General features: G+C 46.6%; 2 protein-coding genes across 2 annotated transcripts in view; one reads left to right on the top strand and one right to left on the bottom strand.

The window, feature by feature from the left end:
* Positions 1–22,383, top strand: part of LOC142817834 (uncharacterized) — a 146,499-nt gene extending 124,116 nt beyond the window's left edge. Inside the window, exon 2 of the mRNA XM_075895661.1 lies at positions 20,242–22,383. Within this exon, the coding sequence (XP_075751776.1) occupies positions 20,242–20,292 (51 nt within the window). The 3' untranslated portion in view covers positions 20,293–22,383. The remainder of the gene's footprint in view (positions 1–20,241) is intronic.
* Positions 17,408–27,129, bottom strand: LOC142817833 (uncharacterized). The gene is made up of 2 exons (XM_075895660.1): positions 25,944–27,129; positions 17,408–17,737 (listed from the first exon to the last, which is right to left on the bottom strand). Exon 1 carries the CDS (start codon positions 27,089–27,091, stop codon positions 25,964–25,966), a length of 1,128 nt encoding a protein of 375 aa, XP_075751775.1. The 5' UTR covers positions 27,092–27,129; the 3' UTR covers positions 17,408–17,737; positions 25,944–25,963.
* Between the last annotated feature and the right edge of the window lie 299 nt (positions 27,130–27,428).

Below are 27,428 nucleotides of genomic sequence, written 5' to 3'. Positions count from 1 at the left end.
AGTAATCCGAAATTTCGACTTCTCGAGTAGGATCATACAATAAAAGTATGCACTAAGTAATTGAAGTACCCACTACAGAAAGGGCATCGCTTCAACTCTTAAAAGCGAAGCTTAAAGGCCCCCCCATTTCTTTTTTCTTTTTATCGGCAACAATGCTGAGCGTTTCGCGGCTGGCATCAGTCAAACAAGTCCAGGACACGTGTCAGTTTGCTGCTGATAAAGCCTACACGTGAGCTTGGTTCGTGTTAAGCTTGCTGACGACTGTACTATAACTCGTCTACAATAAACGAATACTCAGGCTTAAAGAGGCACTAAAGCGAAACAGTAAGTTACCTTAGACTAATCACTTATGGCATGGCAACGTATAGTGCCGCTAATTTCATCACCCTATAGGTTTACAAATAGAAGAGAAAATTATTGTAAAAAAGTGAGTTTTTAAATTTTCACGCTGGAATCTCCAATGATGTGGTCACGGATCTTAAATTTTTTTTTTCGTATTTTGGACACAATGACTGATCAAAATTTCCTGGAACTTGGCATGTCTAGTCTCTGGCTACCTCGGAAGACAATGTGATTCATATTTACCAGTTAAGGACTGACTAGGCTCCAATATATGGCGTCACGATATCTGAAATCAGGGTACTGGCACGGGAACGTAGCGTTGTCACTCACATTTTTTTTTTTCGTGTGCGTTTTTTACGTAGACGGGAAAAGTATTTTTTTTTAGTCCGAAAAAAAAAGGACATAGAGGAAGGGAGAGGTTGTCACCCACAGCAGTCCCCCGAAGCATTCTTTGCCCAACCCGCGATGACCACGTTACGTTGGAAGCTACACAAGGCAGTCTTCCATCTGCTCCTTCATTATTTATTCTACATTACCAAGCCTATTCGCACAGCAACCGTGGTGTTTTCGGTATGGTAGAAGATCAATGTATGAATACGAGAGAAATTGATTTTCTTTTCAATGTCCCTTTAGTGTGAGCAAGAGGTGCAGGACTCCTGGGCTTATGGCTTGGTCAACTTCCGAGGCGCAACTTGCAGTGTCAGCGCGTTGCGCATGGTCAACGCATGGATGTTTTCAAGTACAGGTACTTCTTGCCGGGTACCATGAGGACGGAGGCAACTGAAGTTGTAGACGTTAGCCAGTGCTTCGCAAGTGGCAAAAAGAACAGAATAGCACTTCGTCCTGTTCGAGGCAATACTAGAGCATACATAGTGCCTTCAATCATTGCGCCACACCAATGAGCGCGGAGGTGGGATTTGAGACCCAGTTCAACAACACTGAGGTCGGATTGTTAAGGACCAGACTCGACAACAGTGTTCGAACCAAAGTTCAGCTAATGTCAACCCATTTTGTTTGCGGAGTCTCACGTAGACTGCTATATTCAATGATATTCGGAGGGTGGCCTCGAACTCATCAAAAGAGAAGTCCTGTCAGAAAAAAAAATAAGCACATTACCAAATTATATAAACGAGCAAAGTCGTCTTTATAACGGACTCTGAACGGCTAGACCACAGCTGTGTCGAAAAAACAGCACCAAGTTATGTGGAAAAAAAAAACAATACTTCCGGCATGGGGAGTGTTCATGAAGTGTTTGTCCTCCGTGGACACGTTGCAATCGCAACAGCAGATAAAACGAGCACTCGGACAAATATACCCTTTGCCTGAACGAATTTGTCACCGCAATCACTTCAAGAAGACGCACTAGCGAAGCAGAGCGGACTCTGTGTACATGCACAGTACGCATCGCTCTTGACTACCAGTTCGCTTTGTATACTGCAGTGATGAATGCGAGGCGGATTCTCTTATCGCTCCAGCTATGGAAGCACACGTGTAATGCATAATATTGAAACGAGTACGACGGTTGCGTTTCGACAGTCGGCGTCCATGTCGGGCAAGGAACGACACACAATTGCCCGATAGCATGCGGTTCACTGCAGAATGGCCCACGACATTCGACGGTCCAGCTATAAAATCGCCGCTCGACGCCGTAGACACCGAGCTCTCCGGCCACCACCAGTGGGTATCCACGCAGCTGGCATAAGTGCGTCCTTTCTCGTGTTTGCTCGGCGCACGTAATTGATGGCGGTGTCAAGCCGCGGTATCTCGAGACACAGCCGGCTGAGCAATCAGGGACGCAACGTCGCCGTCAGGACAAGCCATCAATCGATCTGTCCCGTCGCGTACACTACACGTATGCAAGCGTCCCGGGCGAGTGTGTTTGCGTGCACAAATAAGTATGACACGCTTGCGCTCCATCTGACACCAGAGTGTTCGTTTTCTCGTTTGGAGCGCCTTTGTGAACCGCCAGGCCCGGGGAAGACTGGGGGTTCTTGCCCATCACGGGATGGGCCGCGATGCCGCCATAGTAACTGAAGAAACGTCACCTAGAAGTGAGTTTTTTTTTTTAAATAGTGGCTCGTTTGTTTTCACGTTACGGCACCACTATCACCCCGAGCCATCCCTCACTTGTCTTCTTTGACCTGTAGGTGTGATGCACAAACTCATTCGTAAAGAGGAGCTGATAATATCACCGCACCTTTCTGGGCGTCATGCCTACTGTGCAACAGCGTCACCTCAATCCATGACGATTGGAGAGTGGCACTGTTGAGCCCAAAACTACCACTTTTTATGTCTATATATAGGGCCACTCTGTGATTCACATCGTGCAAGTTTCCAATTCCAACAGCATTCCTCTGTGTACCATAACTAGCACGTGAGATTTTTCCATGACTGCCATATATACAGACATATGTAGATTTCGCACAACATTCCAGCTTGCTTAACTTGAGGAGCGGTTAGTCTCCGGGTGACCTATGATGGTAATTGTGTGACTATACTATTGCTACACCATTACTATGGTTACTATGGGAGTGTATCATGTTCACGCGATGCAGTGTCTTCTTTCTTTAGTTCACGTTTACAGCTTTTAGTGCTAGGGATAATCAAGAATCAGCTTATATGCACAGTGCGGGATACCAACATAAGATACACCCGTACATCTTATACTCAACAAACTAAACTATTTTATCCTTCAAATAACCCTAAGTGAAAAACACAAACTTCCAATACCAAGACACAGCGCTATCGTACATGGTCCCAACACCGTCACGAACAGTGCGAAGTTACTATGCAAAGTTTAAAAGCAGCTACGGTTCGTTCTCGTGGCAGCTCTCAACGGACATTTTGTGGCAACCTCAATTCATCTCCTCTGACGTGGGCCGACAGTATACAGCTCATACAAAGAGTCGTCGAAGAATCTGCGAGCAACGGAGGCGCATACCCAGCGCAACCAAAGCTAACGATGGGAGTGAAGAAGTGACGTATGGTTGACGCACGCACAAACGTACATTCACGAACATGCGCGCGCACATGTGCACACGCACACGGTTGCCTCGATTGTTGACAGGGACATTTTTTGTGCCGCTGGCTGGTGGCAGGCTGACGGCGATGTGAATGGGAGCGCGTCGCGTGTGACATCCTGCCTTTTCGAGCAACCTGGTGTGAAATTGGGGAGAGGCGGAGGCCGAATTCGCCACGGTGTCGTCTTCCCTAGGAAGAAAAAGAAAAAAGATATATATAAAGAATGGAAGAATACGCTCTTTGGTTCGCTTTTGTATAGCTCCTCGCACCATTGTCAGGAGCGTCTTCTTTTGTGGTGAGCTGGGTGCGATGTTTGCCCTAAATTTTGACGTTTCTAATTCTTCCAGTTTGGTCTTTTCTCTCCTTCGATTTACGTGATCTTTTATTATTTGTGACTAAATGATATAAGTATAAAATGACGCCTGCTCGCTGGTGTCAAACTGTGCACAAAAACAAAAAACTTAAGAGTTTCATTAGGGAGGTATCAAGAGCGCACAGACGATAAGGAAAAGGGACATCACACGTAGAGATCCTGTTCCTTTCCTTGTCCCCTTTTCGTACACGCGATGTTAATACCTACCTAATGGATCCTTTACAACTTGTTCAAGCTTCAATTCTTACATGTTACAGGTTTTACTTGCGCTAAAGCTACACACTGCTTTTGATAAATCGCGTGGTGGTTTGATACTTGAAAATCTGTCATATACGAAGTTCCCCTAAAGCACCTTAACAAAGCTGCAGTGAATGCTGTGTGTCATCATCATAATCATCATCTGTCCGACCACGCCCACTGAAGGGCAAAGGACTCTCTCCCATGTTTCGCCAGTCAACTCGCTCCTGTACTTGCTGCTACCACTTTATACGCGCAAACTTTTTAATCTCATCTGCCCACCTAACTTTCTGTCTCCCCTCACCCGATTGCCTCCTCTAGGAATCCCGTCAGTTACCTTAAAGACAAGCTGTTATCCTGCCTACGCGCGACGTGCCCGGCCCATGTCCGTTTCTTTTTCTTGATTTCAATCACTATATATGATGTCCTTAACCCCAGTTTGTTCCCCGACCCTCTCTGATATCTTCGTGTCTCTAACGGTACAACCATTAAAGACGATAGTCCTTCTTTTGGTACTTCGACGCAAAAATTTTTTGTCTGTCTGTCTGTACACGTGTCTGTTTGTCTGCCGTAACGATACCCCAAACGGCTCCGAATGATACCCCAAACGGCCAGCACCATCCGCAGCACCCACCAGTATTGCTCAAGTTTAAGCGTTGATACTTAATTGAGTAATCGTCAACTAAAAAGCAATTATTGAGCACATCTGAGGCACCATTACAACACTTTAATGTTCTGTACGTGTGACTTCATACTAGGGAAGACATACATCAGTAATTCTAAGGACCGTGGCGTTTATCCCGCTGCGCTGACAATGCAACGCTACTCTCAAAAAGGCAAGTGTTTCCCACGCTTCGCTAAGACGACGCGGTGGTGGCACCTGCCCGTCGCTTTGCGTTCTACACCTTATCGTCTCCGAGACAGGCGCGCACGCCTTCCTTTGTTTTCGAAGATAACTGCCAGGTAGCGCTTGTGTCTAACGTGCCTCGATGGGCTCGTTCGCCTTCGCTGCACGGGTCGAGACACCAACGCAGCTCCTTCAGAATACAATTAACCGATTTTCTCGCGCAGAACATCAAATGTGTTTAGAAAAAGTAGGTAACGATTTGGAGCACTAGGTGCTCTACTATGGGATAGCTGTGTGCCGTCCCTGAATCCAAGACCTTTAATAAGGTCAACAATGCTCAGCGGATAAACGTTTGTTCAATCTCTCCAGACGTAAGACTATCGTCTGTCGACGACATTTGCAGTGGGACATGCAGATACGAAGCCAATATTTTTATCCTCCTTTCTATCGCTCTCTGCGTCATCCTCAATTTAAGCTGAACCCTCTTTTTAATTCTCCCATGTTTCTGCTCCATAGCTAAATAGCGGCAAGATGAAACTGTTATATACCTTCCTCTGGAGGGATAGTGGCAATCTACCTGTCATGATTTGAGAATGGTTGCCGAATGAGCTCCACCTCATTCTCATTCATAGTTACTTCAATCTCGTGGTCCGGCTCAGCCATTATGACCGGTCCTAAGTAGCCGTACTCTTTTACAACTTCACGTATACACTGGTACCTATCTTCAAGCGCTACTTTCTTCCGAGGTTGCTGTGCATTACTTTAGTTTCCTGCAGATTAATTTTCAGGCGTACCTTTCTGCTCTCATTGTGTAATTCAGTAATCATGATTTGGAATTCGTCCCCCGAGTTACTCAGCAATGCAATGTAATCAGAGAATCAGAGGTCGCTAAGGTACTCTGCACTAACTCTTATCTCTAACTCTTCCAATTCTATAGGCCTCCGATAACCTCCTGTAAGCACGCGGTAAATAGCATCGGGGAGATCGTATCCCTTTGGCTTACACCCTTGTTAATTGGTATTCCGCCTCTTTCTTTGTGTAGCACTATGAACGTTGTGTGTATTTCTATATAAAACTTCAATTTTAGATGTATTATCGAGTAGATAAAAGTACTTGTGTTCCCACATGCACCTTAGAAAAAGTTTACTTTTTTTGGACATCGCAGGGAGTATCGCATTCATCATACTGACTGATACTAGTTTTTTATGGGATAGTGACATTTTGCGAGCAAAATATTGCGATGTTTTTTCCCCGCTAAGTACAGTAGCACCAGTGTGCAGATACGCAGAGCCACATAATCAGACTTATAATGAAAATTTTCGAGATTAGTTGATCATTCGATCAGAATACTTGTCCTGGCGTTTCAGGACACCAGGAAAAAAGCGAAAGAAATTGACAATGAAACACTTAATGGTCTTGACAGTCATGTCATTTGGACATTTTTGTCCGCTTCGTTGTAACATAGGCGCCACGGCAGGAACCGAACCGAGGACCAGCAAGAATGCTGCAGGAGTAGAGCCCTCTCCTTCTAAAGTAATCACATGGCAAATATGGGTCACCAGCTGGTAAAACTGTTCGCACTACGTGACGCCAGCTTGCAAAAAAAAATAAAAAATTTCCCACACTCGCCGTCATGGCTACGAGTGGCGCTGGCGAACACTTCCATGCTTACAATAACAGAAATACCGGACTAGGTGCACTTGAGGTCGATCGACGCCGTAGTTGACTTTGTAAGGCATCTCACGCGTTGTTTAAAGGTTGTGGGATCGGTCCCCGTCAGGAGCAAGACGTCTCCTTGTACACTTTATTTTTTCACACTTCCACACCATTCCATAGGTCTTCCCTGGCTTCATTGTCGTTTGGTTTCATTAGATTGCACATGACATAAAAAAGTGACCTTTTGATGAGTTATTCCTAATTCACTGTAGCAGAAAGCGAAACAAGCTGACACATTCAGTGGTCGCCTTTCTCCTTCACGCCTCGGGTTGTCGAGAGAAAAAAAAAAGCGCGCCAACCGTCACATTATGACGAGGTGGCGGCCACACCGCCACAGCACTGCCGCGGACCACCGGCGAGTTTCCGTTCATCATTCTTGGGTGACGTGTGCGCGCGCGTGTGGGGAGACGAGCACGTCGTCGAAAACGCTAACAAGAAGAGGAAGAAGAGACGAGCACCGAAGAACCGGAGCGGAGTCGCTCGTCAGCTCAACGTGGCTCATGTGCACGCACCAGGGCATTTCTTTGCGAAGTCAAGGCTTACGTGGTCGTCGTCTTGTGTACCGTAACACACAGCACATAACGCCCTTAAATATAGTGTGACACGAGTTGACGCCACGAAATATGCGTATTTATTTATTTATTTATTTAATTATTTATTTATCTTTTATTAATTTCTGCAGGGACCTTATTAGGACAATTTGTACATCATAGATGGAGGAGGGGGTATAAATACAGTCGAAGAGTATAACAAACAAAAGAATAGTTGTAACGAGCTACCGCCCATACAGCAATACTATATAACAGTAAGTTATTACACATTCAGGTAACACTTTCTTAACAGACAACCCAAATTAATAGACAAGAATTGCACTATACAGCCAAAGTACGCCAACAAGCGTGAAATTATACCTGTTCGTATGGTTCAATATTTCTTGTTGATCAGTGCAGTGTTGAAATGAGCGGGGTTCGTGATGTTTACTAATTACGTTAAGGGAGAAAGAAAGATAATTTTCTTCACGCATACTACGACTCAGAACGACTCTGCTTTTTGGACACTTGTATTACGGAGGGCTCAGAGTCTTCAAAACACGTCGCCATGCAGGTGGTTAATTATAAAGGTTTCCCCCTTTAAGACCGTAATGAAGTAAGGGTAAAGCGATTTCTCCGTTATAGAGGTGATATCGAAGTATAGACGTTCCTTCTATAGAGGTATTCCGGTCTTAATACCAAGTATCAGTAAGACTTTTTTGTTGTATTAATCAAATCATCAATCTTGAGGAGGCACTTCGGTCTTATTGATTCCTTCTATGTAGGTTCTCCCCTTGTCTTAATACCAAGTATCAGTAAGGCATTTTCGCTGTATTAATCAAGTCATCAATCTTGAGTGAGGCACCTCGGTCTTATTGATCAATTCATCAATCTGGAGACACTACTTTGGTGCTGACACTCGCCGCTGACCAGAGAGTGCGACATAGCTCTTAGCTGCCGCCTCAGCATCGCCAGCATCGGCCGCCATGGATGACAAGGAAATGAGAACGTTCGCAGGACATGTAAGCGAGCTTAAACGCCTCCCTTCTATTTTCGGTACTATTCGGCATCCCAAGCACTCAATTGACGAGTGCCTATATCTCTGTAGCACATCCACGTCCATATCTGCACCTTCTTATCATTGATGTACCCTTCTCACTCGGAATTTTCTGAGATCATTATTGAAACAAAATAGCACGGAAGAGAAAGTAAACTTCACGGGCTAAAGTCCAGCGCACGAGCTTATGCGTTACGGGGGATGTTACGGTATACCCGCGGCAGCAGCCATGCATGCCTCTACCGGCCCTCTGCATGCGTATGCGCGACTGCGCGTTGAGTCTAGCTTTAGCGGGGTGCGTTGCCCACCCGGCAACTTCTCAACTCGGACGGAAAAAGGGCCCCGAAAAGACGACACCGCTTCGCGACGTGGGGCAAGCGAGCGGGCAGAAGTGTCGAGAAGAAGGCAGGGTAAGCGGTACAGGTGGGAGTCCTGTCAAGCTGTCACGGATACAGCTCGCCTCCCCTGGAGTAGCGGCAGCAACGATGCACCACGTATGCCTGCTCCAGAAGCCACGGAGGTGAAGAATAGCAAGACAGAACAGAAGGAAAGCGTGCGTATCTGTACTCCCCCCCCCCCCCCGATAGTTGCTCTCTTTACAGGTATGGCCTAGGCCTCCATGCTCCTTGCAGGGCTGCTGCTCTTTTGGCAACAGGCGTAAAATGAGAGCGTTCATGGATGAAATAAAAAAAAAGTAAGATGAAGAAGTTAAAGAAGGGGCACAGGAAGACCAAAAGAAAACGAAACCAGGGAAGAGAACAGCCAGAGGACGCCATTTCGTTCATCTTGGTCTACGCCCGCTCCCTGCACCAAACACTACGAAGATGGGACCGCTGGGGTAGAGTAGACGCACCGACATGCAGAAAAATTAAAATCCACGCACGACGAAAAGGCGAACACCGTCGCACGCACACACACAGATGCGGCAGGAAGAGTGTCAAGAAGCGCAGAAGAAGAGAATTCTTCGCACGCGGCTGTATCGGCGGATCCTTTTGTGAGCACGCAGGCACCGCAGTCTGTGTGCGGCAACAGTGGACCAATAGGAAAGGAAGAAGGAGAGATAGACAAGAAGTATCGGCTTACGGGGGCAGACGTCGCGCGCAGTACAATAAAGTACCGCGGGACGGAGGCACGGAGAGGACGAGCAGACATTGCTTGTGTAACGCGCATCTCCGATTAATCGCGAAGATGCGCAACGCGCCACCTTCTTCCTTCCAGCACCTAAGGCCACATGGGCCCCCCAACCTTCTATTTTCCAGCCTTGTGGGCTCGTCCTTCTTGCGCCCGTGCTCCCGAGGCAGGCTTTTGTGTATTCTGCCGCTCACATTCGCAGCGGACGCTCGCTTCCGCAGCCGATCAGAGTAAAAGAAAGATCCCCCCCCCCCCCCTCTTCAATGCTCCGCAAGAATCGTGTGAACCGGAGTGGTGGTGCGTGCGGTGGAAAAGGGATATTGGCGAAAGAAAGAAAAGAAAGCAACCCGTACGACTGTCTGTCTCTCTGTCGCCTCCTTTGGGCGCGTATACATAAAAAAAAAGGTAGACTGGCTTCGTCTCTTTATGACTCGAGCAGTCAGGGACGGTATAGACAGTGAGCTCTGAGAGCCTTCACCTCTTCCCACAGTGACATTCCCGGACCACTCTGCGGTGGTAATCTCGCAATCTCGCTCTGGGAATACACGACGATAGGGATTCAATGTGGCCGCCTCGGTCCTTTGTTGCGGCGACACCAGCCAGACCACTACGTGCACGTAAGGAGATGAACAGCGGTGCCCAGGTTTTGTGTTTCGGGGGTCCTTAAAGAATCATTTCGCGATCGGCGGAAGCACTATATAAGCGCAAATCTCGTGACGTTTCGAGGTCGTGGAAAAGAGACGGGTGGTCGGTGTCTTCCTAGCAAGGCAGGTTTATACACTGCAGTCCTGGTAACATTGGCGGACGGTAAGGTTCTGTCTTGACCGGATTTTGTGTTTGTGTGCTGGCATTAATATTAATACTGTTACTTTGAAGGCAGCGATCATTGAGGAAGCTCCACACAGGCACCAAAATATCGCATCTAGAAAACATAAACGCAATACGCACACCCATGTAGATATTAATTTCTTTTATAGCTTCAATTATGTGTTCTTGCTCATACTGATACAACTTTAAGACGTCGACATGTAGTTTGTTGAGCAGTGGCTTTCACTCGTGAGCGATTCAGTCATTGTATAGTTAGCCATGCGCAACGACATTCACAGCCCACAAGGTGAGAAGTTAAGGTATGTTTTCGTGTCTCGGATACGATGTGTAGAGCCCCTATATATGTTAATGCTTGAGCGCATCAAATGAGAGTTCGAAACAGAATACAAAACGATGTCGAGTCTATCCTACCACCGCAGATCCATCATGCAGCAAACGTCGGCAAGAACTAAAGAACTGTGGGATTAGCGTAAGAAGCTCATTTGGAGTCATGACATAACATTTTTTTTTATCCTCTAGGATTTCAAACATCAAAATTGTGGTACGTACATAGGTCGGGGAACTTACTCATAAGTCGACTCACACAGACTCAGATCAAGCCACGAGTCTGAGTTCGAGTGAGTCCGTTTGAAGAAAAATGTTCTGCAGTGTGAGACTCAGTGAACTTGGCTAATGGACATTTTGACGAGTCTCAGTTTATGTGAGTCCAAAAGCACAAAATATACTTCTTGAGTTAATCTGAGTGATTCGCATTCTTTTGCCAAACTATGGTCCTATCTACTCAACTTCTGCATTACTATAAGCCTTACTTAGATTAAAGTTTGCATTCACGTCTATTCACACGTATTCCAAAGCAGGTAGTTCATACAGCAATTTAGTTTTTTATCATATAATTTTTTTTATTGTGTAGGGGATGCCTTGACATCCCCACCCCCTCACCAGCTATAACGCTTCCAGATAAGTTCTTGATAAATATGATAAATATGTTCAGCATTTATATCTTGGCATTTACATATGTTCAGCATTTACATCTGAAAGCAAATTTTAGGCTGACGGTCTCACAAGTCGACTCACTCGGACACACTTAGCCTTAGATCGAGCCATGAGGCTGAGTGAGTCAGGGTAAGTAACATTTTTTTCTTTTAAATTTTAGTCCGAGTGAGTCTGGCTCTGAAAGAGTTTTGTGAGTCTTAGTCCGAGTGAGTTTAAAGCGCACAAATTCTACTTCATGAGCAAGTCTGAGTGAGGTCCACATGTTGTGCTGACCTACGGGTAAGGGTGCATACGTGTGAAATTCTTGGTGTATGTTGTAAACAGGAAACTACGCACTCTTCCACAGATAAAAAATGGTTAAAGAGAGAGAGAGAGAGAATGACCATATTTGTACCTTATGAACACCTCAAAACATCTCCTGTGCTGTTTAAGATACCAAAAAAGAACAGGCCAATTCTCCCCTACACCCCAATAAATGTGCCACATGCTTCCATGTTGTGCGCAAAGAAGTTTCGTTGATCAGGCGCTGAAATGTGGTATGGCGACTTTAGTATCCGTTAGCTCCACAAGAAGCTCTCTGCTAGGCTTCAGGTTTACGAATAGAAATTGTGCAGACTTTCGTAACGTCTTGTCGCGATGCCACTGGCAAAGAAACGTCCAGTGTGGAAGAAGGCGCCACTTATAAGCTACTGTGCGCCCGCATGTACTTCACAGCGACGTTCAGTCGCGCCCAGTGTAAGTTGCAACACACCGCTGTGTGCCAAAGTGGCGCCATGACGGCAAAGGGACACCGACATTATATTAAGAAAAAAAATTAGCGAAGTAAACACTTTCTGGAATGCTGGTGTTTTCTGAACCCATTTAGAACTTGCTGTTGCCGCTGTGCAGGCATAATGATCATTCAACCATGGCGACCATGTTGCAACTTGCACTGAGCTTGAATTTACATGCACAAAGGTGGCAATAAATGGTGTCTTTTTATATAGTATAGAGAGATACGGTCCATACATTACACGAAAAGTTCACAGCCTTTCGTGATTTCGAGCCCAGGTACATAAAAGTATGAAAGAGACAATGAGGTTAATCACAACGCATATCTGTATATGGAGTAATCGATATTATAGTATCATGGGCCCAAGGCCAGCGCGATGTGGCACCTCAAGCACTTTCCCATCGGATACAGCTTTTGGGCTTCGCAAAAAGCCGCAAGGGTGGCGAGAGCGAGGGCGGGTGTCGCGAAGTAGGCGCAGAAGCTTTATCGGACGAGAAGCGCCCCCGCCCATGGTGCGGCGCACGTGTCGAAGAGTACACCACACCCATGGCCTCCAAGATGGCGGGTGCGCGCCCCACCTAAGGCCCTGACTTAGGCCCCGCCACGCGCCCCCCATTTCGGAGGCCATGTCACACCTGTGCCGCCCCAATCGCTGGCGGGCAAGAGGAAAGGAAGTGGCGTCGTGGTCGTTGGCGGAGGCGCTTCTTGGTGACACCGACAGATATCGGAAAGACAGGGCGCAACCGAAGACACAGCAGTTGCCGCCCCTTCGCCTTCACCCTCAAGCGTGTCCGGTGACGGGGCCCTTGTGAGAATCAGCGCTAGATCACGCGCAATTGAGCGACAAGCGTTGATCCTCCCCACCCACTGAATGTCCACGTGGCCCCTTCCACCCCTTCTCCTGCTGCTGATGTGTCGTGGTGGCACTCGGGCGCACACACTTTCAAGGCAGGAGCAGAGTGGTCGCAACGAGCATTTCAATGAGGGCGTGCGCGTGTTTTCGAGGGAAGGTGGAGATATCGGCCCATTGCGTCGCGAAACAGGTATATGGGACTGTTTCCTTATCACCCGGATCTCTCTAGTATAGAAGCGAGAGTAAAGTCGAAATAAAAAGCGAGATTAGCGGTGGAGAGAAAACAAAAAAAATGCCAGTAGAAAAGGATTTTCATGGGCGTTGGTTCGTCGTAATGTCCCCGTTGGCAATCGATTGTTTCGAGAAAGCCGCCATGGTCTGGTGGTTATAGCTCTCTAATGCTGATCCGAAGATCGCGGGATGGAATGCTGGCCCCGGCAGCAGCATTTTCCGTGAAGGCCAAAATGCTTGAGGCCCATGCACAAGCACTCGAACTTGGGTGCATGTTAAAACACGAGTTAGTAAAAAAAATTGCGGAGCCCTCAAATACGATGTCCTTCATGATCATTTTGTGGTTTCGGAGCGTTAAACCCCCGCAATTACCTTACAAATGTTTCGAGCTAAATATACTTCCCGTCGACACAAGGGCTTAGCAACTTACTTGTTCCATTGTTGTGAGCTTGACGAGGTCTGTTCTGTATATTGCCGGCCGTTGCGCTTCGATGGCGGGCTAAATGCAGAAACACCCGTGCACTTATAGGTACTGCAGCAGCTCAGTCTATGTGGACAAAATTAAAAAGGAGACACTTACTACGGCGTGCATTACATTGTCATTCACCGCCTCGTCACTTAAAACCACACAATTTGTCTTCCATCTCCCTCCCGCGCTACCACAATAACAAAAATCATACCTGCTGATGTTTCACGTGCCATAACCGTAGTGATTGGCTCCCGAAATCTCAACCAACCGGGATTCCTTAACGCGCATCGATATCTAAGCACACGGTTCTTCCTCTAGCATGGTCGGCTCCCCCGAAAATCCGGCTTCTGTCCAAATCACAACCTTCGAATCAGGAGCCGAGCACCTCAGCCAACAGACCACTGCAGCGGCTGGAGCTACCTAAATGGTAACAAGATAATAAAGCGCATCTAGTGCGTGCGGGGCCCGTTACTTTATCTCCAAAACATCTCATTACATGGTAATGCAGTCGTATAAACCTTAACCGCACGCTTCTTGCATATGAGATGGCGATATATACGAGGATAAAGATTTCCATAACACGTACGGTATTTGGGGGGGGGGGGGTAAACAACAAGAGGGAAAGGCAGGGAGGTTAACCAGGCACATGCCCGGTTTGCTACCCTACGCTGGGGGAATAGTAAAGGGACATAAAGATGAGAGAGAGAGGAAAGAGAAGAGAAAGAGAGAGAGAGAGAAAAGGAGGATTGTCAGTCAATCGGCTGGCGCTATTTGACTTTATGGTAAAGTCAGCCTGTGAGTACTTCCCTGGTTTTACTGATTTTACCATGACACAACGACTCAGATGAAGTACGCTGAAGCTGCAATGATGTTAGCTATCCTGATAGCGGCCATTAAAACAGTAAAAAAAGTGTGCTAATCTTTGTATGCGCACATGTGACAGTGACAGCTGCTGCAGGAGGCTCAGCGTAAAACAATGTCATGACTATCACATTCCTCCTGGGCACCGAGCAATTTATGCAGACACGTTGATCTTAATTCCAGAATTGTAATGACACAAACATCTAATAATAATATAATGTATGCGTCAGGATATGAAACTTGTACCCTGTAAAAAAATTTACAGCATATCCACAGAGTGAATCATGATGAGTGGGGCGAAGAGTCTGTCCGTTCCTTCGTCCATCCATCCGTTCGTCCGTCTGTCTGTCTGTCCCTGAAACGAGCCCCATCCAGTGACATTATGTGAAATTATATATAGAGAGATTGACACTAACGCCATCTCTTGAACACTCTATAAAGCTACAGGTGGATACGTACATCTGTATCTGAGGAAGGACTATACCCACACCTTCAGGAGCTTTGCCCTTAAAAACACGATTCCCACATCGTAATGGGAAGCTTTCCTTGTCTTAATCCTTCTCGCTTTTTTTTTAACAGGAAAATATTTTATGCCGGTGTCCACCAGGGCTGCAGTGACGTATTTCCGTCACAGAAATGAGGTTAAATATACGCATGAACGGAAAGTGAAGAAAAAAAAAAGTTTCATCGACGAGAGCGGCACCCACAACTTTTCGAGCTTTAATTGAATACAGAAACCGCTGTCCACTGCACCAGAACCACTTCTTTTTCCCCTTCTTTGAATGTATAATAAAGTGAGTATTAGAATGCGCAATAAAGACGCAAACATAGCAAACAAAATTACAATTACACGGTGACAATACGCGCTCCGGCGTTATAAGGAAACACTCAATGGCTAACACAGCTTACAGTAGAGCAGCGAGAAGTCTTACAGGAAGGGGGGTGAAGAAAGGTGGTTACACTTCCCCAATATGGACCCGTGCCACCACGACCCACATACTCTGGGAGCTTTAAAAACGCGCCTTTTATATCTAACGCTGCCCTTTTAGAGCGCTCATCGTACAGTGAAGTAATGTGTCATGACCGGGACATTTACGATTGCTTCTTCAATGCATCGTAGTTTGTTTAATCATTAAATCGAACGTCACTCGTTGGTATACAGATGTATCTCTAAGCGTCAATGTAGGTGCGTTAACGTCAAACAATCCTATAGCTGTCAAACATCAATAGACATTGTGCGAGTTCTCTTATATTAATGTACAGTAAACGTTTAACAGCTTCTTTAAGGACAAGTTTCATTTTCGTGTTATACCGGCTCCTAGGACGGAGGGAACAAACACGTTTCTTTTTTCTAAACGCAGATGCTGTTCACTGTGTTATAATCAGACCGTCGAGTAGGCCGACTATAAACGTCGGCGTGAATATGTGTAAGGGGAACTCGTAATAAAACAAGTGCACTATATTTTCGCTTTAATCTTGAATCGCGTCGAACACTTATGTACTTCGATTGTCTTTCTCTTCTAAAACAATCGACAAGTGCCACTAATTACTTGCAAACAACGGCTATATTGTGTGTAATTATAATTCTCATTCTAAGTTAGAACTAACACATATAATTTTACAGTAAAATGTGCATTTGTGGGATTCATTGTGAATAATCAATTGCCGCCTGTGCTATAGATCACTTCTGTGGCCCCCAGTCTTTTCTTTTTATTTTTGCGTACCCTCCTCCGCACATAGTGCCTGTTGTTGCTGTGGATTTAGGTCGGTAAACTTGCGCATGAGTGTGACTAATATTCTGATGATTATTAGTCTATGACTAATATTCTGATGAATATGAGTCTGGTTGAAGAAAATATTCGGGAGTGTGAGCCCGAGTGAGTTCGGCGCAGGAGAATCTTCTGAGTCTGAGTCCGAGAGAGTCCAAAGGGCCAGATATACTTCTTGAGTAAATCTGAGTGAGTTCCACTTATTTTTTCCCTAGCTATGGTCCTATGTACACATCTTCAGCCTTACTATCCGCTTTTCCTTTCCTCCAATCACATTTATACTCTCGTGTGTTGACGCATATACCAACGCACTGTGATTCATACACAATTTTCATATACATTAATCAGAGGCGCGCAAATTGCTTTCGAGGAGAGGGGGGGGGGTGCCTTGACCCCCAACTCCTACATCCTCCAGGGAAGTTCTAGATATGTATATATAATATGTAGTCATGTCTTAAAAAAAAGCCTTACTGGTTTTCGAGCAACTACAGCTGGGGTTTAAGGGTATACATTATCAAATGGCCTCGAGAAGAGAGAAGAGCACCGATTGCGTAGATGTTGGTACTAAAGAGGACTGACAGCATCATCAAAAAGCTAATTCTAGCCTAACGGACTCATGAGTCAACTCAGTGGGACTCATTCGGGCTTATATCTAGCCGCCAGCCTGAGTCAGAGTGAGTCCAGGTGGGTAACGTTTTGGTGAGTTTTATTCTAAGAGAGTCCGCTGAAGAAAATTTTGCCGAGACTGAGTCCGAGTGAGTTCGAAGCAAAAAATATGTTTCATGAGCGAGTCTGATTGATGCCCGAAATACTTGCCGACCTATGGCTGTATACTGGAAATAACTATAGTGAATTAAGTAATTTATGTGATTTTGCTATTACTTCTTTAACCAATGAGCGAGGCGGCGTACATTCGGTACATCATATGCAGAAGTGAGAAAAAAAATTAAGAGACCCCAAACCTTCGCCTTTAAGAGTTGAACATGATAGCGATGTCCTGTTCCTACAGTGCGTACGTGAAACACTTAGTGCACAAAATTTTTTCGAACTTTCAATGCACCCAATGCGTGGGCCTAAGGGAATAGGTGCAGTAGCGTTTGTCCCTCCTGTAGAGGTTGATCGGCCGTGAAACACGACGTCAATATGATAATCACATGTTCTGACCCCCGATGGCAATGCACGCTTTTACCACACTTTATTACTGCAATATTTCATGGTGTATTGTGAAGCATGCACCGAGAACGCGTATTTGTAAAGCAGGAAATCCACATTCACAGAATTTCTGAGCAGAGGAACATATTTTCACTGTATTCACAAGCAGACGTGTCACCGTGTCGTAGAACATCCGCTTTACACGCAAATGACCATGGTTCGATCCCCATTTAAACGCAGCATTTTATTTACATCGTTCTCGATTTTTCGGCCAAGCATAGGATGATGATTTCTCGCTCAATACCAAAGACGCCGATGCAGGAATTTCTGCTAAACAAGCTCTTTCACGCTGTCGTGTTGAAATTGAGAAGTAAAAGCGAAGCTCCATCAACCGAAAAAAACGACCTTCACTTCGTCGCTGTGCCTGACGGAAAGCTACCGGCTCCGAGTCCAGCGTCCTTCGGTGCAAACGAAATCGGGCTTTCTTGTCCATATGCGGGGCACGCACGCAGTGGCATGGGACGACAGCGCCGACGACATCCGCAAACGCCGTACCTGCACAAAGTACCACGCTCACTACAGATTGTCGAAAGGGAGCGCATATACCGTTGTGCCTATGTGCAATCGAAGTCCGCACTTCTCCACTGCATCAGAGTCGTGTTCAGCAAGGCCATACATAGACAAAATGACCCGATCAATGGCTCAAGCCTGTATGATAGGCTGCTGGAAATACTGTCTATTTATTACAAGCTCGCAATGACATTACAATCATTGCGTGCGTGCAAACGGACGCAGTCGCTTGCTTGAACAAATATGCACGAAAATGACGAAGCTCTTTTATGTACTGAAGCGATTCTTACGCTGAACAAACATTTGCGAGTCCCTGTCTATAGTTTACGTTTCACTTTCAATTTACCTTTCCTTCTCTACCATTTATTCTCTCACTGTCAATCTTTTTTTATCAAGGTATTTTCGTCCGTTATATGATAGAGATATTGTTATTCATGTCGTCGCTGTATGACAACGCAAGTCGCACACTCAGTGAACTGTTACAGTCTGATAACTGGCTAACTTCCATGTCCTTCCCTTCTTCCTTCCAAGGTTTTCTACAGGACAATCCTAAGCTGATAGACACCGAAATCGCTTTGTTAGTAAATACGTTCAATTGTAAAAAAAAAAAAATCTTGAATCTTCAAGCACAAGGTGAGCAAAGTACGAGATTTATTTTGCAACGTCGTTCGCACAGAAACTCCAAGTATTACTCAGGACATGCCGGTATTCGATAACAAATAATAACCATGGCGTGCAACTTCACAATTATGTTGATTGTTTCCGCACAAGTACGCATCATAAAACGATCACAGCCGTCTATAGCACAGTATTATTAGAAAAAAATATAATTATGTGAATTATCTGAACGCGTTAAGAATTTGGAGTATACATAAACCATACATGATGCTGAGCTGGGCAATAAATATGACAGATGATATAATAATATGCGAGCAATTGTATGTCACTATGCAACGATGTCATGGATTGTCCAATCATGAGCAAAAAGACTGGCAGTTATATGACCTGTAGCTCATAAACTTGCGTGCTTTCCCATGCACCTGCAACTCCGTTTATTATTACTTCCTTCAAATGCCAATGGGTTCCTCTTTAATCTGTACATTGATCATATCGACATCATAGCCAATACTCTCATTGCTTCATCAGAAGCCGAACCCCTTGTGTTAACCGACAACATATCATTTCCCCTCAGGCCACAAGGTGGGTGATCTTCCGAACGCACGCTTCTTTTTCTATTTAGGGCTCCAAATACTTTTTTTAATAGCAATCACATTGAACGTAAGCTGCAGCCTTCGTTTTAGCTGCAACGTTTTCGTTAGTACTGTACTTTTTCAGATATGGAGGTAAATTTGATCGGGAACTTTGAAAATCACTTCAATAGATGCTTGGCGAATGTCCGCCGTTTGGTATTTAAAATGTTGAGATTACAATAACACGCACCTTCTCTAAAGGGCCCTGCAGAGCTTTTTAAAGTGTCATGCTCAAATCAGCCAATGGCTGATACAACAGTTATGACGAGTGATTTCTGAGCTTGTAGCGTCATTTTCCGAGAGGATAGAAAGCAATCTTAAGCATACTTCGAGAATTTGTGGTAAATCCCATGTCATTTGCTGCGCTATAAATATTCAGCTGTCTCCGGAGCCCCGACTATCAGTGGGCAGCGTTTTGTGACCAAGTTCATAAAGTGTTGCAGAGTCCGTTTAACTTCACTGACCATGCATTGCTGCCGTTTATATGTTGTAGAGTGGCAACGTCAATTCTGAGCAGACGTGTGCTGTTTGTGAAGCGAAAGTGAACACTTCGACACGAAAATTTGCTTCCGTCCGGGCAGGTGCTTCCTTAGGGACAGAGGTGCCTATATTCGTCTGCTCGGGCGACGGTATGTGTCCTTGCTAGAGATCAAGCCTTCCTGACGCAGGCAACTTCCAGAGTCAAAACGGGCTGAACAGTCTTCTACTGCTACGGCAAAAGCAATCCTTGTCGAAATTTTCCGACATTTTTTTTTTTTTGAGGACTTGGCTCCGCTCTGGTATATCTCCTATTTTGTATAAGTGTCGATAGCTCTAACGTTCATTAAAGTGTGTTATGTGTATAGATCCTGTGGTCTCGTTTGTTCTACCATATAGGAAGATGTTTTAAACGAAGTATTTTTCTGTGAATGTCTTTTTTCAGCTAGGTCGTAATATGTTCTACTGAGCATGTTGCTGCTGCGGTAGCTTTCATGAATTGAAGCGGCCTAAAGCAAAAACGCAATTTATGCGTATTTTTTTTTATTTCCATCACTGCCTTAAATAGCTTCGCCAGGTTGGAGCACTGTCACCAACACAATCACTAAACTCTCCTCTCTTCTACCACAAATCCCTTTCTTTACCATTTAGATGAAATGCATGTATTTTCTCGCCCGCTATCATGTGGTTTGAAGACGATCTCACCAGCTCCAATGTCAATAAGACCACACACTTTTTTTTCTACCCCCTTCTTTTACGCAGGTCCGGCTGTCGCAATGCTGTCGTCCTCTGTGTGAGCTCACGCCCGTTTAGTGGCAAGGAAAAAAACGAGAGAGCGAAAAAATAGAACCCCTGCCCAACTCTTGGAATCGAGCCATGGCCAAGTTGGCTTCGGAACTGGGCGACGCTGGTCTTATCTCTCGCAAGCCGACGCGCAATGGGACTCGGTGCGCCGTGCCCGCTCTGTGCCCGCTGGCAAGCAGCGAAGACGCCCTGCGAAGCGGCCTGTGACGCCGACACGATTGCAGCCGTGTCGGCGGCGCCGCTGATGCCGGCGGCAGGATAACGACACCACACCATCGACGGTGACGACGCCGACGACTGCGGCGCGACACTTGCCACGTTCATTTTCTCTTTCTTTACCTGTTCCTTCGGCGTAGCCTTTCCTCTCAGCTGCTTTCTTTCTTACTTCTTGTTTTCCAAGCGCTCTTAGCCTCGGGAATGTTTCAACTCTTTCGTTCTGTTTTTATCTTCTTGCTGGGATGTCTCAAGCAGTTCTTGTGCGCGCTGCCACCGTGCGCCAGGCTGCTTGCGACGAACGACGACGCCTCGAATGGTGGTGCCCTTGAGAAGCACCGGGTTCCGTACGTGCTCGCAACCACTTGCACCCCCCCCCTCTTACCTCCTCCCTCCATTTTCCAGCTCTATCCACTACCTTAGCTAGTGCTTGCAGAGGATACCAAGGTCGGTCCAGAAGCTCGTAGCAGACACAGATTAATGGCGCTTGGCAGGCGGCCCACGGCAGCGCTACTCAGTTTTTTTTTTTCTTTTTCTGTCCCATGCTTCCAGCAAAGTGGTGTGCGTCCTCGTGCGCATGAGTCTTCCAGATGCACAGGTCGCTCTCAAGAAGGCACGAAATACTACTATTAAAAAAAAAAACTCCATGGTTTCCTTTGCTGACGGACGTAGCTGCCACTGCTCCGCCACTTTACGGCTTTGTAGCTGCGTACGTCAGTGCGACACACTCGGACTTTCTGGCCAGCACCGAAAGAGCTTCAGAGTGGACGCAACTTCTCAGGCACACCTTGGCTGTACTGGGAGGCTGCCTTACGTGGGGTACGAGTGCGTGATGCGTGTACAACATTGTTCTTATGTACACAATGCACTATAAAAATTGTTATGCACGTCATCAGGCATTACAACTTCCTTGCTCACCTAGCCAAGCTGCTCTGACAAGTGCCCGGATCGGCTTAAGTGCGCATGCGCTCTTGTGTTCTTTCTACAACCCCTGCAACTGCCACGCACATCGGCGCGACTCTCGTTTCTTTCGGTAATACGCGTGGGCTCCTAAGTAACCCGGTAAATTCTGACATAATTTACATGGGAGCTGGCAATTTCGACGGAAGGTTTTGATCGCCAAAGTTGTCCAAGAGCCGGTCATTTGGACGTGCGATTGTTTGCCAACAGAAGCTAAAAGACCCGTGGGTTCAGACAAACCTCGTGGTGTATGATGAAGGACCCGAATAAAAATTGCAGACGATCCTGATATTTGGCTTAGGTGTCCGATAGGGGCACTTGCACCTCGGAAATCGCGTGCACTAGTACGTTCTTTATGTTATTAATAATATTAATAATGACTATTATTTAACGTGCCAAAACCATGATATGATTATGGGCTCGCGAAGTGTTGACCAGCTGGTGTTCTTTAAGGTACCCTGACATCGCATAGTACACGTGCCTCTACACTCTAAAAAGTAAGAGAGAGCTGGGCACTCTCTTTGGGAGAGCACTTTCTTGTCCCATATTTCACTGTCTTTTCCAGAGTAAATCACCTCTTGTTGAGGCAGAGTTAAGTGATTCCCCCATAACGGCTCAATGCAATCCCCCTCAGCAAAGTAACAACGCTGCCCGAAGCAGAGTAGCATGACCCCACCGAAGAGAGTAGCAACACACCTCACGAGGAAAAATAGCAGAGTTTGGGCCACAATTGGGATATTTAGTTGTTTTTGACGTAATTCTCATGCTCAGATCAAAAGAATGACTAAATACGATCGGTACGCCAAAAAAAAAGGAAAATAAAAACTTGATTGAATGCGGTTCGAGCCTTCGACCTCCAGACGTAATGCAGATTGCGAGCCTAACACACTAACCGCTACACCTTTTTTTTTTTTTTTTTTTTATTTATTGCCTGGCATGGACATTGTACAGGGCAATCATTGCACACACATATATTACAATACAAAGAAAAGGAGAAAAAAAAAACAAGCATTGCCATCAGTCCCATTTGTACTGATGTTGTCCTCTTAAAAATACTTAAGGTTTGCCAGGGGTTCAAACCTTGACAACCATTCTGGCTCGATATCCTCTATTTTGCTACACTCAATGAATGCAGACATGCTTTGCCTGAAATAAATTACTGCTGGTTTTGCGTCCGGGTCGAAATGGTATCCGGCCATTCGTGCACGCCATATACAGTGGAGACCGGTCAACATCACTACATCGAATGGGACCCCATCATCATTTGTTACTGCGAGGTACCTTATTCCGTGTGGGTCTAGTGGAAAATCCTTCTTTATTGTCCTCTGTAATATGTCCCAAAAATGTACCCCTTCCCAACAATGCAAAAAAACATGGTCTATTGTTTCTGGTTTCTTACATATCAAGCAGTGTGACCCCCATAGTGTAAAAAAACCCCGTTCCTCTGTGAAAGTCTTTACTGATAGTGTTCCTGTGTGTAACTTGAAGAAAAAAGTTTTCACCCCTGTAGGTACCTGCATGTTTCTCACCCGCTTCAGTACGTTTTGTCCCGGTCTTCCACTGTATATGGCCCTGTACAATGGTACTGGCAAAACCATAGCACATACATCTCTGTACAATTCTTTTCTTCTAACACTTGCTAGATAATCTATCGAAAAGCGTACAGATAAAAAACGTACACTGTCTACCACTTCCTTGAGATACCCACGCAACGTCACGGGCCGGCTATCCGTAGTAACAACAAAATCTGGTAAGGCACTGCCTAACCTGAGCTGGCATACCGTACGTAAAAACGGATCCCTGACGTCACGGAAAAACAAAAATCTATTTACTACTTGTCTCACAAATAGGTGCGCCAAACCAAGACCTCCGTCCTTCACGCGCCTGAACAAGTTGGTCCGTCTGCACCTTTCCCATTTCGAGCCCCATATAAAAACTGCGAACACTCTGTGCAGCCTTTGCACGTTGATCCTTGAACAATGTAACACCTGCATCACATACCACAGTTTAGCGATAAAAAACATGTTGCACACAGTAGCCCTAGCGAAAACAGACAGGTTCATGCCTTTCCACCTGTCTGCTTTTTCCTTCGTCTCTTTTGTTTGACGCGACCAATACTCCTCGCTGCCGTTATAACATTCCAGGGGAACACCGAGGTACCTTGTCGGTGTTTCCGTCCAGTGCACATTCGCAAAAAGGTCCGGCTTTGAAGGCCACCTTCCGTGCCAAAGCCCAAGAGATTTCGCCCAGTTTACGCGGCTTCCTGTGACGCTACAAAAATGTTTCACAACACTTATCGTTTCCTCTACACTTTCTTTGTTCGTACAACACACCGCAATGTCGTCTGCATAGGCCAGCAGCTTAACTTCCACTGCCGCCAAGCTGAAGCCACGAATTTTTTCATTTTCATTTATCGCTAAGCACATCGCTTCGATGTAAATACAAAACAAAAGTGGACTGAGGGGGCAGCCCTGACGCACAGAACGCATTACGTGAATGGGGGCCCCCAAAGACTTGTTAACAATTAAACGTGTTGTGCAGTTCTGGTACGCCAAGGCCACTCCCTCCTTGATGATGGAACCGACATTAATATGATCTAAGATGACAAACAAAATATCATGCGCAACACAATCAAAAGCTTTCTCCAGGTCTATCTGGAGCACAGCAACGCCAAGTGAATCTTCGTCACAACACTCTAGCACACACCGCATCTTGTGAATGTTTGAGCTAATGGTTCTGCCTTTGATTCCACAAGTTTGGTGCTCTCCAACAATTTCTTTAATGACACCTTGAAGTCGCGCTGCCAGAACCTTCATAAAAATCTTGTAGTCGACATTGGTCAGCGATATGGGCCTATACGATGTCACCAGTTTAAGTTTTTCCCCTTCGTCCGTTTTAGGAATTAATATCGTATGCGCTTTGCTGAAGGAGGGCGGCAGAGTTTTCCGTTCGTACGCCTCATTGAACAGCTCAGCTAACCCCGGGGACAGTTCTATTCTAAACGTCTTATACCATGCTGCGGTTAGGCCATCGGGTCCCGGTGACTTTCCGGGGTTCAGATGACCAATCGCGCGTTCCACTTCACCTTCCGTTATTCTGCCTTCTAAAAGCTTTTTTGTGTCGTCACTAAGCCGCGGCAAGCGCTTGAGAAACTCTTCTTTAAAACCATGTACATTCGCTTTTCGAATTGCAAAAAGTGACTGATAATACGCAACAAAGGCCCGTTCGATGCTTTCATTGTCGCTCGCGAGAGTCCCGTTGCAATAGACCTTATCGATGTGGTTTCGGCGTCCTTGCGCTTTTTCGAGACCAAGCGCCCTTTTTGTGGGCGTCTCACCCGCGGCAAGATCATTTGCGCGCGCGCGAACCCAGGCGCCTCGATAACGCTCTCTGTCATGCAGTTCTAATTTTTCCTTGACACTGCGCACCTCGTCTTTGCAAGTCCCAGGCTCCCGACTTTCTAGGGCTATCAGCTGCTGCAGTGTTTTCTTAAGACTTCTTTCTTTTATTTGCGCTTCGAATTTTAGCGTGCTCGATCTGTCAAGCGCTTTCATTTTCACCTTCTGCTTTAAACACTCCCATTTCTCTGCTACTGTTTCCGTTTTTTCCATAAGCACTTCATTAATGGTCTCGTGCACTGCTTCTAAAAATGGTTCATCTTTTAGTAACACTGCGTTCAGTTTCCATAAATCCCAGTTGAAAACCTTACGCTGTTTCTTCATGCCTATGCGACACACAACCAAACAGTGATCTGAAAACGACACTGGCTCAACCGAAAAATCGTGACACATAGGCAATACATCTAGGGATAGGTATATGCGGTCTAAACGTGCATGGCTATTGCCATGAAATCGCGTGTAGATCACTTCGCGATTTGCTGCCACACATTCATACACGTCTTCCAAGTCATTTTCGGTTATTAATTTGCCTAGCACGTCACTGCTTTTGTCACGAACGCCAGTGCTATTGACTCTATCGCGAGCCCTTAAAACACAGTTAAAATCACCTAACAAAACCACCCTCTTATCACACTTTGTCCACTGAAACAGGTTAGAAAAAAACTGAGCACGCTCTTCTACACTATTCGGTGCGTATACGCATATAACTCTGAATTCAGTGGCACCATAAACAAAGTCACAATAAACAATTCTGCCCGACTGACATGAAAAAACACTTTGCACAAGAAGGCTTTGCAATTTTTTTACAAAAAGAACACAACCCGCGGACGTTCCTATCGAGTGGCTTACGACCGCGTAATATCGGTCAGTGAAACGGCGCACCATGCTCCCGGTCTCCTCCTCTCCGTCTACCTTAGTTTCCTGGACGGCTAGGACGTCTATGTCTTGGTCTGTGAGCAACCGATAGAGCTGACTTTGCCTACGCCTAGCCGCCAACCCTCTGACGTTAAGCGTAGCTATACTGAATGGCGGAGTTAATTCCATAGTGACTTGTTCGCTAAAGGAGTAGGCCCGGAGCATGGCGCTTACCCTTCACGACCAGCCCTCGGCTAGCCGCCTCCAGGACCATCCTGCTTCCCAGCGCTGTTTTCTTTTGCCTTGTCCTCCAGTCTCCGGTCGGTAGGGACTTTCGGCTTAGGTTTGAGACTACGCCGCCTCCCTTGCGGCGCCTTCGCAGGCGGCTCCTGGCTGCTGGTGGACGACGCCCCGTCCTGCTCTACCGAGTCGTCGAGTGGACGCTTTAGCGTGGCGCTGGTCACGCACATCTCGTCGTCGCTGTCCGCCGCCGTCTCTCCCTGACCCTCCGTTGTATCAGCTGTCCCCACTGGAACCACGTCCGTCTCGACCCGCTCAGGCTCGGCCGCTGACGGGGCGCTGGCCGGTGTAGTCGAAAGCTGGCGAGTCTCCGGAAACTTGGGTGTGTCTGCCTGCGCCGCCCCTCCAGTAGTCACAGGGACCACTGGGCTTCCGACCCCTTTGGCGGCGTCCTCTGCCTCGGCCGCGTCCATGACGTGATCAGCCATCGCCTCGTTCTTCGCTGGCCCCATTGCACTGGCGTACGTTCGAACGCAATCCGCCTCGACGTGTCCGAAGCGTTTGCACCGCGAGCAACGGGGAACCTTGCACTCTCGGCGGACGTGCCCTTTGCCTTGGCAGCGCAAGCATTGCATCGGCCGACCAGGCACAACCAGCAAGGCCAGCTCTCCATCGATCCTGATCTGGTGCGGAAGGTCTTCGACCCTGACGCCGCTTTTCAGCTTCAGGAGAGCTGTTCTCGTGGTCGAACACTTGTCGGCCATGCCCGGGACACGCCACCGCTCACGGCTCACCTCCACGACCTTGCCGAAAGCCGACAGCGCCGTCCGTACTTCTTCGTCGCTCACCCCGTGAAGCAGCCAGTGAATTCGTAGCCGCACCTGCTGGTCCTGTGGGTCGACGACGACGCAGCGCCGCCCCTTCACCTGCAGCTCCTTCAAGGCGAGCAGGCGTTTTGTGGGAGCGGCATCATTGAATGTCACCGCCCACAAGTGGTTAACCTGGTATGCACCGAGGCTTACCACATCCGGCAGCAGGCCCGTTGGCGTCAATGCGTCCCTGAAATCTTCGACCTTGTATGGCCTCGCTCGTACATCACCGTGTAAAAACACGGTGTTGATAACAAGTCGTCCTTTTGGCATTTGCGGCAAAATAAACTGGTATTCGCTATCTCCGTTCCTGTTTCCGCGGCTAAGATTGGCCGCTGTCGCCGCTCCGCTGGAGCTCATGATCCTGCGATCCGTTCAGCACGACTGCCGGAAGCAGAATGACTAACCGCTACACCTCGCTGAAAGACGGGGAACGGGCATTTATTATTTTTTATCATAAGTAATGTTGGCGATATGTCTGCATTTTCTTGTTCAGACGCGTAGATTTGAGAGTCTCCGCGCTGCTAAAAACCAGCCGCACTGTAGCTAACGTGTTTACTGCGTTTGTTTTGTGCTTCGTGAGATGACAACATCTATCCGACACATTTTT

The sequence above is a fragment of the Rhipicephalus microplus genome, chromosome 5, assembly GCF_043290135.1.
Source record: "Rhipicephalus microplus isolate Deutch F79 chromosome 5, USDA_Rmic, whole genome shotgun sequence".
Taxonomy (NCBI): domain Eukaryota; kingdom Metazoa; phylum Arthropoda; class Arachnida; order Ixodida; family Ixodidae; genus Rhipicephalus; species Rhipicephalus microplus.
Note: the sequence above shows the minus strand (reverse complement) of the source record. Positions and strands in the feature narration are given on the sequence as shown.

What these genes read in the sequence shown, in the direction of transcription:
- LOC142817833 (XM_075895660.1), bottom strand. Translation starts at nt 27,091, where the DNA reads ATGCCAAAAGGACGACTTGTTATCAACACCGTGTTTTTACACGGTGAT.